Source organism: Xyrauchen texanus, chromosome 21, assembly GCF_025860055.1.
Source record: "Xyrauchen texanus isolate HMW12.3.18 chromosome 21, RBS_HiC_50CHRs, whole genome shotgun sequence".
Classification (NCBI taxonomy): domain Eukaryota; kingdom Metazoa; phylum Chordata; class Actinopteri; order Cypriniformes; family Catostomidae; genus Xyrauchen; species Xyrauchen texanus.
Window position 1 is genome coordinate 36,017,393 of NC_068296.1, and position 12,115 is coordinate 36,029,507.

General features: G+C 36.7%; 1 protein-coding gene across 1 annotated transcript; it reads left to right on the forward strand.

Moving 5' to 3' along the window:
- Nucleotides 1-1,110: 1,110 nt before the first annotated feature.
- Nucleotides 1,111-9,279, forward strand: LOC127661354 (uncharacterized). The gene is made up of 11 exons (XM_052152001.1): nt 1,111-1,172; nt 1,305-1,337; nt 1,453-1,752; nt 2,055-2,369; nt 3,081-3,188; nt 3,282-3,312; nt 4,939-4,988; nt 7,665-7,692; nt 7,878-7,912; nt 8,076-8,098; nt 8,495-9,279. Exons 1-11 carry the CDS (start codon nt 1,148-1,150, stop codon nt 8,549-8,551), a joined length of 1,005 nt encoding a protein of 334 aa, XP_052007961.1. The 5' UTR covers nt 1,111-1,147; the 3' UTR covers nt 8,552-9,279.
- The last annotated feature ends 2,836 nt before the right edge of the window (nt 9,280-12,115 follow it).

Sequence of the window (12,115 nt, forward strand, 5' to 3'; positions counted from 1 at the left end):
GTGCTTCTATTGAGACTTCAGCTGGTGAAAGACCTCAGAACTGTTGCTAACCAACACATCTTTTGGCATTAGACCTTAGACCCAAGCTTTAAGAGTACTGGAATGATACATTTGCATACACTGTAAAAAGTGGTCAACTTAAAATGAGAATTTACAACCAGGTCATTTAGATGTTTTTATGGTTAACGTGTTTTCAGTGTAGAATCCATTACAATGGTTTTCCTCTGAATACAATATACTGCTTACTACGCGGGTGGCTGTGGCTCAGGTGGTAGAGCGGGTCGGCCACTAATCGCAGGTTTGGTGGTTTGAATCCTGGCCCACATGCTGAAGTGTCCTTGGGCAAGACACTGAATCCCAAGTTGCTCCCAATGGCAGGCTAGCACCTTGCATGGCAGCTCTGCCGCCATTGGTGTATGAATGAATGGGTGAATGAGACACAGTCTAAAGCACTTTGAATAATGTAATTTTTTTTTTCATACGAATATGCCACAATATTTATTCATTATTAGTTACTTAAGTTACTTAAGAGCAAGCATGCAGTATATGTGCCTGATTTATTTTCTCTCTGCATGTTCATATACTTTGATGAATACAATACTTTTGAATCCACGACTTTCATCACTTTTGTTTATTTATGAAATGTATAATTACTTCAGAAATGATGGCATTTTCTCTCAACACACTAGCATTTAGTCTGGGAACTGTCTGAACGATACAAACACACCAATGCAGACCTATAAATGCAAAACACTGCGCTGGCCACTACACAGAGCCTACAGCATACTGTAGATTGGACGCAGAAGTATAAACTGGCCTAAACTAAACAATTTATATCTGGTGAGGTGTGGAAATATACTGTACATAATGTGATTATGGGAGACTATAATAACTCTCTTAACAGGCCAATCAAAAAAACACTGATGGAATACAATAAACCTTCCTTAATGTGCAAATATACAGGTATGTAGACCAATCATATATAAATACATCTATGTATATACCAGTTCCTGTCTTCATAACACCTTTTATATCGTCATCACGACACATTCACAACATAACTCTTACAGACCTTTCAGTGCGAGCAGTTCCTCATTCTGTTTAGAGTGCAATGACTCAATAATACGACACTTGCTCCAAAGCTGACATGGCTTCAATGTTTCTACTTGCAGGTAAGTGTTACTAAATATATATCTATAATAAACTCATCTATATATCACTACAATAAATCATTTGACCCATGTTTAATTTAACATTTTATTGGTGATTTGTTTTTTATTATGATAATATATATTTTTTTTCAGTCATCTCAGTAAGTGTATTCCTTCAGAGTCAAGGTATGTTTGAATTTTACCCAATTGAATAGTTTAAATGGACAATTGCAGTTATTTTATCTATCAAGATGAGCAAATAGGGCCATCCACATCTTACAAATACTTCTCTCCACAATAGGTCAAAAGATCCATGAAGCAAAACTTTACATTCATAATACAGAGGTACTCGAAGGTGGTAAACTGGAGCTTACATGCAGCACATTTGGTTATTCAGTAAAGTCAGTTTATTTATATCTGTGTAAAAATGGTAAAGCTATAGATTCAAAAAAACAACGCAATCAAGAAGACATCAACTTTAGAATAGAAGGAATACAAATGGAGCATTCAGGCAACTACAGCTGTGTGTTCTCAGAAGAGAAGTTGGAAACAACCAATGTAAAGGGATATGGTGATAATTACATCTTCATAAATGTGATCGGTAAGATGTACGACACTTCTACATACATTTGTGAGTGAGGAGGAGATTTGTAGATTTGGAGAAGACATTTTACAAAAAATTAAAAAGCATCATGTTCAATATTTTCAGATATTTAGCATTTCTTCACACTCTTACACAATTTATGCAATTTTGTATATACTCCTCTTTAATGAGAGACAAATCTGTCATATTTAGATTTTGTTTTCTGATTGTTATTGCTTTGGATTGATTTGTATTTAATAATTAATTAAGGACAAGCAAAATCATTTATCCATATATCCAAGTTCTCTTTCTCTTCACAGAATCGTTGATTCGGGCACAGATACGTTTGCTTGAGTCTGAGGTAACAGAGGGAAGTGATGTTAACTTTATGTGTACATCATCACACACTTTAAACACAAACCAGTCCAAGAATCTGAATTTGGCATATCTCATCAAAGACGGAAAGGCTGTTGAAGTCAGTATTTGGGACAAACAGAAGATGAAGACAACATTCACCCTCAGAAAGGTCCAGATGGAGGATGCTGGAACATACAGCTGTGTTTTGTTGTTAAGTATTCTTCCTCATCCTGGAATGAGACTCTATGGAAGTAATGAAGCCAATCTTCAGATAACTGGTAAGAATGGGAGCTGACTGTTTACAATATATTGTATGTCTTTAAAGAGGTATTGATCTGTCATTCGTCAGTAAATGCTCCTGATTGGGTGATCTTAATTAACAAAATCGGTAAACTCCCCTTGGGAATATGCACAGTTTTGATGTAGACTAGATAAGTGAAGATGTGAATGCTCTTTGCAAGTATATGTGCTGAAAATAATCATTTGGATTTAAAATTTTCAAAGGGTTAATGCGTTTAGAATGGAATGGTTGACACATTGGAAACTGTAACAGATCAACAAGTGACTCTTTTTCAACATCAAAAAGGAACGTATAAGTTAGGTCCTGTTACAAATGCTCATGTCCTGAAACAAGTTTTTATTATTATTATTATTATTATTATTATTATTTTATTTATTTTTTTAAACAACTTTTGTCTTCACTAGTTCATTTTAAATTGTCCAGCAGTATGAATTTTATTTTAAATTTTTTACTAAAAATGCTCCATGTTGTCTCTTAGTTAATATATGTTGTCAACTTCCCAAAAGCATTTTCTGTAAACTTCCCATGGAGTGACATCTGGATTCTTTTTATTATGGTTTTATTTCATTTAATCAGTCTGAGACGATAGCTGAACTAGGCTAAAAAATATATAAATCAAAATCACATTGGACAAAATGTAGTTTGTTTTCTCTTATTCTAATGTGTGGTTGTCTTTGACATCTAACAGTGGCGTCTAACAGCAGCTCTGAGGAAGTGAAAATTGTGCTTGTGTGTTCTGGCATAGTGTTGCTCCTCTGTCTGTCTCTGGGTATTTTGGCAATGATCCGAAAGAGAGGTAGTACTGATCACTTCCTCTCACACTGGCAATCAATGTACACAGTTCTATTTGCACTAAATACACAAAATATCTTCTCTTTTCTCTTTACAGTAATAGAATGCCCTGGATTCAATAGTGAAAGGTCTGTTCGAGATTAGTTATATTATATCATATCATATCATATCATATTATATTATATAAGTTTTATGGGGGCAAAAAAGTAAAAAATTATATTAAACGTGAATATCTATTTATAAATCAAAATAAATAGGTGTAAATACCAATGTATAATTATCATATAGTTATAAATCTGAATATAGAGTTACAAATCTGAATATATTTTATAAATCTGAATATAGATTTATAAATCTGAATATAGATTTATAAATGTGAATATAAATTATAAATCTGAATATAGAGTTATAAATCTGAATATATTTTATAAATCTGAATATAGAGTTATAAATCTGAATATATTTTATAAATCTGAATATAGACTTATAAATCTGAATATATTTTATAAATCTGAATATAGACTTATAAATCTGAATATATTTTATAAATCTGAATATAGAGTTTTAAATCTGAATATATTTTATAAATCTGAATATAGAGTTATAAATCTGAATATAGAGTTATAAATCTGAATATATTTTATAAATCTGAATATAGAGTTATAAATCTGAATATAGAGTTATAAATCTGAATATATTTTATAAATCTGAATATAGACTTATAAATCTGAATATATTTTATAAATCTGAATATAGAGTTATAAATCTGAATATAGAGTTATAAATCTGAATATATTTTATAAATCTGAATATATTTTATAAATCTGAATATAGAGTTATAAATCTGAATATATTTTATAAATCTGAATATAGACTTATAAATCTGAATATATTTTATAAATCTGAATATAGACTTATAAATCTGAATATATTTTATAAATCTGAATATAGAGTTTTAAATCTGAATATATATTTTATAAATCTGAATATAGAGTTATAAATCTGAATATAGAGTTATAAATCTGAATATATTTTATAAATCTGAATATAGAGTTATAAATCTGAATATAGAGTTATAAATCTGAATATATTTTATAAATCTGAATATAGACTTATAAATCTGAATATATTTTATAAATCTGAATATAGAGTTATAAATCTGAATATAGAGTTATAAATCTGAATATATTTTATAAATCTGAATATAGAGTTATAAATCTGAATATATTTTATAAATCTGAATATAGACTTATAAATCTGAATATATTTTATAAATCTGAATATAGACTTATAAATCTGAATATATTTTTTAAATCTGAATATAGAGTTACAAATCTGAATATAGAGTTATAAATCTGAATATATTTTATAAATCTGAATATAGAGTTATAAATCTGAATATATATTATAAATCTGAATATAGATTTATAAATCTGAATATAGAGTTATAAATCTGAATATAGAGTTACAAATCTGAATATAGAGTTATAAATCTGAATATATTTTATAAATCTGAATATAGAGTTATAAATCTGAATATAGAGTTACAAATCTGAATATAGAGTTATAAATCTGAATATAGAGTTATAAATCTGAATATAGAGCAATAAATCTGAATATAGAGCTATAAATCTGAATATATTTTATAAATCTGAATATAGAGTTATAAATCTGAATATAGATTTATAAATCTGAATATAGAGTTATAAATCTGAATATATAGTTTTGGACACTGATGTATTTCTAATCAACAGATCTTTGGAAAATGACATGGAGATCAGAGAAACAGAAATGATATATGAAGGTATTCATTGTATACTCCTTAAAGGACCATGAAACACTAAAATATGATTCATAGATGTTAACAGACATGTAATTGGTTAATTTAGGACTTTATTTATTTATTGCCATTTTATTTATTAATGTTTCATAATTCTGATTCCCTTTCTGTCACTCACTCGATGTTGTGTTGAATGAAGTGACACAAGAGGTCTTCCTGGGACACCAAACGTACCTCTAAACCTGAGAAAAAAGGCCAATGTCAAGTTGGCAGACAGAATTTGCATGCCCCGCCCTGGAAGCAGGGCAGCGAGTGCCAGTCAGAATTTTTCTTCGGAGCCAAACGGTTGTGCAACAGCAAGCTGAGTTCACCACTGTTCCACTCACCTCTACTGGCGATAAGCACTGCTGTTGGATCTACGGCGCGTTTCCAGCTGGCGTTCTCTCTCTCTGCACACTGTGCAGTCTACGCTCCTGGGCGCTTCGACAGCGCTTTCATTGCCTGAAAGAGTGTTTCTCCTCCTAAAAAGAGTTTATTTCCTTCTTAAAGAGTTTGAGTTCCCACTCATAAAAGAGCAATACACAGCAGGCATTGAACATCCTTTTCAGGATGCGTCTATTTAAAGATGTCTTTCCGCCTCTTTATAGTTCCTGGATGCGGCTGATTTCTCTCCTTTCGCCCAGCAGCTTTCGGCGGTGAAGAAGCAGATGGCACATGTTGCCGCGGTGCCGCCAAACTAGCACGCCCCGCCTGCTCGCCGATGGCGTCCCCCTGCGGCTAAACAACAGGTACCCCGGTTCCAAAACTCTACAGATGTCTTTCCGCCTCTGTGTAGTTCCTGGATGCAGTTGATTTCTCTCCTCTTCTGATGGTCATAAAAGCTGCCTCGCGTGCCTGGGCTGCGATCACACGCAGGCAGCGTTTTATGAATGGTTCATGTTCTCAGTGCGAGAACATAGCCATGGCAACATTGGGGTCGCGACTTTAGCCATACCCTGCATCGTTCGTTCCTTCCCACGGGATTGAGGATGACCCGGCTGGCGATGAAGGCGATTTGGGGATGATGACGGATTCGGTTTCGCCGGGTAAATCCCTACGAACCACCCGCCCCCTGGCACGCTTGCTTGCTTCCGTCCGAGCTTGGGATGAGTGCGGCTCGCCTTGTGGCCAGCCGGCATTCTCCCTTGAGCCCCCGGAATTGGATGACGACATCGCCGCTGCATCGGAGAGCGTCACAGCGGTGTCTGATGCTGATGACTCGTCTGGGCTGCCAACTTCGGGTCTGCTCGCCCAGTCTGAGGCTGACGCGCAGATGTCCGCTATGTTTTCCCGGGCTGCCGTGAGCGCGAGGCTGGACTGGAAACCTTCACCCCCCCCTCACGGCTACTCCATCGGTTCCTCGTGTCAGGGCACCGCTCATAGCCAAGCCCCCCCGGTTCCGTCCTTCCCGGAAGTGCATGACGAGCTGAAGAGGACCACCCTCGTGGTGGCCATTGGAGTGTCACCTCTGGCTGAACATGGTCGAGATGCGCAATGTTGACAAGGCACGATTTCCAAGGTTCCTACAACCCCCTTCAGGGACCAGACCTACTACGAGTCACAGTTGCTCTGTACTGGGGTCGGGCTCCATGGGCTTAGTTCCCTTTTCAGGCAAACTCCCTGTGATGTATTTCCTGCGGTACGGTCCCTGTCGGTGGACCCGCGTTCCATTGGGCAGCCCCGCTGCCCCGGTCGCCGTTCTTGTAGAGTCCCCCCTCATTAGGCTGGATCTACCACCGCGCCATTTCCCACGTACGGCTTCACAACCCTTGTGGTGTATTTGCCACATGTTACCTCCCCCTAGACTGGGCAGGGTGTGGCCTCTGCAGGGTCTTTTCCCTCTGAAAGAATAGGACTGGGAAAGACCGCCTTACCCGACGCATTTCATAGCCCCAGCCGCTTCATGTCCTATGTGAGAGACATAGTGAGAGAAAAGGCGTGCTGCCGGGCTTACTCCCATGCTAGTCATTTAGCGCCTGTTCGCCCCCTCAGGGGTGTGGCAAACCTAAGGTCTGTATGTGACACCTCTTTGGGGGCGTTGGGGAGGGCTACGTGCAGCCGACACAGTTGCCTCTAGCACGCAGTAGCCTGCTTGCACCTGTCTCTGCAGCGTTTTTATATGGGACCCCTTGTGTCACTTCATTCAACACAACGTTGAGTGAGTAACAGAAGGGGAACGGCATGGTTACTGTTGTAACCTCCGTTCCCTGAGGGAAGGAACGAGACGTTATGTCCCTCCTGCCACAGCACTAGACCTACCACTGTAAACGGCTGTACCTTATTTTCAGCTCCTCAGTGCAAAATCCTGACTGGCACTCGCTGCCACGCTTCCCTTTATACCCGTATGTCCGGGACGGGGCATGCAAATTCTGTCTGCCAACTTGACATTGGCCTTTTCTCAGGTTCAGAGGTATGTTTGGCATCCCAGGAAGACCCCTTGTGTCACTTCATTCGACACAACGTCTCGTTCTTTCCCTCGGGGAAAGGAGGTTACAACAGTAACCATGATGTTTTCTTACCTTCAACATGAATTAGGAACGTAATGTTTGTAATTCGTCATATTTAGCAATGCATATTAATTTACCTTCTTGATGATATGATATGTAATTACAGTAATTAGGACCAAATATATGAAGAAATTATCTTTGATATCTCTTTCAGATACAGGTGAAATACAGAATGTGGTCTGGTAAGCCAGTTAAAATGAACAAATAATAGCTTTGTGTTGTTGTTCTGTCTGTATTTATTTCTACCTCTCAATGGTCGTGAATGTCAGTTGGATTTTAAACAGATTAATTTATTAATGAAAAGTTTCTCTTTTCTGTTCTTTTTTAAATGTTTTCACATGAATGCCATGAATAAATGCACTCTTAGCAACGAGCAAGAATGGGATGAGTTCTCTGACAGCGGTAAATCTTTCTTCACAAATCTCTCCAAAAACCCCTTAATATAATGCATTGAATTAAAACACAATCACTTCATCAAGAAAGTTTTATTTCTTTGTTTTTCAATATTCATTTTAATGGTTTATAGTCTTCCAAATCCAAGTTAAATCACTTTTTTTTTTTTCAGAGGAAGATCCGAATAAAAATGAGGTAAATCATTACAAATGCATTTCATTGAATGTACTGTAAAAAATAACTATGTACTCTATATACTTTAACTTAGGTATGTAATTCAGTTTATTCCTTCTTTTATGTAATACTAATTCTAAAATGACTATAAATATAAATTTGTCACTCTAATGCAAAAACTTTCTCTAAACAAGTGAAATCATTTATTTTCAAGACGGTTCTGTGTATGCAAACATATGAACTTGTTTTCTTAGAGACACAATGTGTCACAATTTTACACAGCTATTTGGAGTGGGAATTTGTACCAATGATGTTTGGAAACCAGAGAAATAGAAACCAAGTTACTGACAAAAGTTATATTCACACTGGTAGCGACTTGCAGTGACAAAGCCACCTGAACTCATTCATTTGCAACAGGTGCTGCCAATTTACGACTACATGAGAGACACTTACGACAACATTTCCACCATGTAACTATTTGAAGATATTCTACATAATGACAAGCAAGTGAAATGTTACAATTGGCCCAGATCGCTTGGTCAGTGGTAACATGGTATGGGGTCAGTTGTAACATCTAGTTTCATTAAGCCTGTTTCAGAATGATGCATGTTTTCTTTTTTACATTAGCTTTATCAGGCAGTAAAGGACTTTTTGTTATTTATTTTTATATTATTATTATTACTACCAGAAGAACCAAGTTTCCCTTTCAAATAGCATTTTATGTGCTGTTTGAATTGCAAAATTACACTCAGACATCAAGGTCTGATTGTCAGGTGATGTATGACAAACAAACATAGACTATCTTGACCCAGACATATCTTGTGAATAATTCTGGACATTATTTTAACAGAAACACACATCACTATATTGTAATTTGTCTCATTTAAATGCTTGGGTTGACACAACAGATAAACAAGATTTAAAACACAAAACAAAAACAGCTGACAACAGGAGTGAATTGTATTTTTTGTGAATTGTATTTTTTGTGACATTGCACTGCTGTTTGCGTATCCATTGTTTGCATCCCCATCACTGCTCACAGAGGTGAAAGTATTTGTCATTGCATGTGTCATTGTGTAACCTTTTACTTCGATGTTTTACTATACATAATCACTATATGTCATGCTCTAGTTCCCCTATTTTTGCCATGTTCCATTAAAAAAATAACAAACTAATGTGTTTTCTTAAAATATAAAAATGTATGGGACAATTACAGCAAGTTACTTTTTATGTATATTTTTTTACAGTAATATATCTCAGCTACCATTTACATACTGTAAGTATCACAGACATAATTTTGACTTGTTCCTCTGTGTGTATATATAAATGGGAAATGTGTTTAGTGTAAATATATTCATAAGACTTCCCATTTAGGCTGCATACTAAATACATGTGGGAGGGCGGGGCCGGGTTGTGATTATACACACCCGGTCCTTTATCCCTCTCGGAGGCTTAATTAGCCTGATAAGGGACCGGGTCTGTATAATCTCAACCCAGCCCTGCCCTCCGCCCTGCCACAATACATTTCACTGATATTGTTGAACAGATTAAATTTCTAGAACATGAACCTGATCTAAAAACACTACAATTCTAATACACCTTTGTTCTGCATCCCTTGAAGTTTTTTGCAACGGAGGGTGTCTTAACATTAATAATGGACCAGCTGGACCTGACCTGCTATGCAAAGCTGGGCATTGAGAAATTTTGTTCCTGCTTTTCTGTCTCACTTCCTTCCTTCCTTCCTTCCTTCAGTCTTAGGAAAATGTGTCATGGTTACAGAGGTCAGGAAAGAGTTTGTTTGTGTGTGAGAAAGTAAACTGAACCAAATTAGTTATAACACCATAAAAAAATCTGATCCAACTGATAATATAAAGTTCAGGTGTTGTGTTATAGTGATAAGTAAAGATATGGGCCCAACATTCCATTTGATAGTTCTTTTAACTAAACAGAACAATATAGACCATGGCTGGGTTTCCCGATAACGTTGCAACATAAGCTTTAACGATTATCTTAACTTACATCGCTTATTATTTTACTATGTAAATAAACCAGCACATAGATCACTCGAAGGTTTGGCCAGGAGTTTATCTTCTTGAAATTAAAATAAGGTGGAAATACTGACAAACAAAAAGTTGTTTGTAACCTTGTTGTGGGGTCGAAATGTATTACCAAATTTAATTAAAGAAATATTTATGGCTTTAGTAAGACAGATATTGCAATAAGTTGATGCTCAGTCATAGAGATTAATGAAAGTGATGCAATAAAAGCATATAACTTCAATGTGCGCAATGTGATCATTAGGGGCTCTTTCAACATCTTTTGCCTGGAAACTGAACAAACGCACACAGAACACAATTAAAATGATTGGCATCAATATTGAACTACTCATAGACCTGTCTAAATAATAATAGATCATCTGGTTACAGTTCATGTACTGTGTACTTGTAGCCTTACTGCCATTATGCATCATGCAATTTGTTACTGCCTTGTAGAAAGACTATAAGTGAGCCGATTTGTACCAGCCATTGGAGGAAGAAAGAAGAGGAGGAGGATGAAGAGAGAGAGAAAGGGATTTCTCATTGCACACTTTCGCTCTAATCTCCTCTGTTAACCATATTTTAATAATTTATTAAGGCATATTTATTTACATTTTAAACTGCTTGGTCACATTACTCATATATCTTCATAAATAATCTGTTTAATAAGAACATTTACATTTATGCATTTGGCAGACGCTTTTATCCAAAGCGACTTACAGTGCACTTATTACAGGGACAATCCCCCCGGAGCAACCTGGAGTTAAGTGCCTTGCTCAAGGGCCCAGCAGTGGCATCTTGGTGGTGGCCAAGGGGAACTGGCCCCCACAGTGAGTCTGGTATCTCCCAAGGTTATTTTTCTCAATTAACCAATATCTTATGGAGTTTTGTGTTCCTTGTCACAGTCACCTTCGGCTTGCTCACTGGAGTTATAAATACAATTATTATTTAATTACTTATTTTTAAACACAATTCACAATCGTATTTTATCAAACTACACAATGATGACTCATAGACATTATAGACATTACAGTTTTATCTTCTGTTAATGCTGATCTTCTGTAAAACTGCTTTGAAACGATGCGTGTTGTGAAAGGCGCTATACAAATAAAAATGACTTGACTTGATGCTTTTCCAGTACAAAGCTAAAAATTATGTAACATGATAAAACCCAACATTGCTTTTTGACATATTGTATTGCGCAGGCAGCAGCCGAGCAAACATAGACAGAAATTTAATGCGCTTACCTAAACCATCCCCATAATTTTAGAGAATTGATTTGTTTAGATTTGATTTGTTGTAAGATTCACTTGAGACCATGGGTAGAAGTAGATTAGTAGTAGAATTAAATAATATATTTTTATAGTTATATTATTAACATAGCTACATTATTCTTCCTTCAATAGCTTCAGTGTTGTTAGCTACTTTTTTGTTAATTGCTTGTAGTACATCAACCTACTTTTCTAAAAAGTAGCTTGTAGCTTACACCGTGTCCTGACCAGAAGCGACACGATGCAACGATAACAGGGTTTCGATAATATCTCCCGTACTCTGCAATCCTGATTTTTTTTTTTTTGCTTTATTGTTTGGATTTGCAGCAGGAAACCAATGGAGTGCGTACTCCAGGTAGGGAAGGAGGTATTGCCCCAAGTGAAGGAGTTCAAGTACCTCTGGGTCTTGTTCATGAGTGAGGGGACAATGGAGCGGGAGGTTGGCCGGAGAATTGGGGCAGTGGAGGCGGTATTGCACTCGCTCTATCGCACCGTTGTCACGAAAAGAGAGCTGAGCCGGAAGGCAAAGCTCTCGATCTACCGGTCAAGTTTTGTTCCTACCCTCACCTATGGTCATGAAGGCTGGGTCATGACTGAAAGAACTAGGTCGCGAGTACAAGCGGCCGAAATGGGCTTCCTCAGAAGGGTGGCGGGCTTCTCCCTTAGAGATAGAGTGAGGAGCTCAGTCATCCGTGAGGAGCTCGGAGTAGAGCCTCTGCTCCTTAGCATCG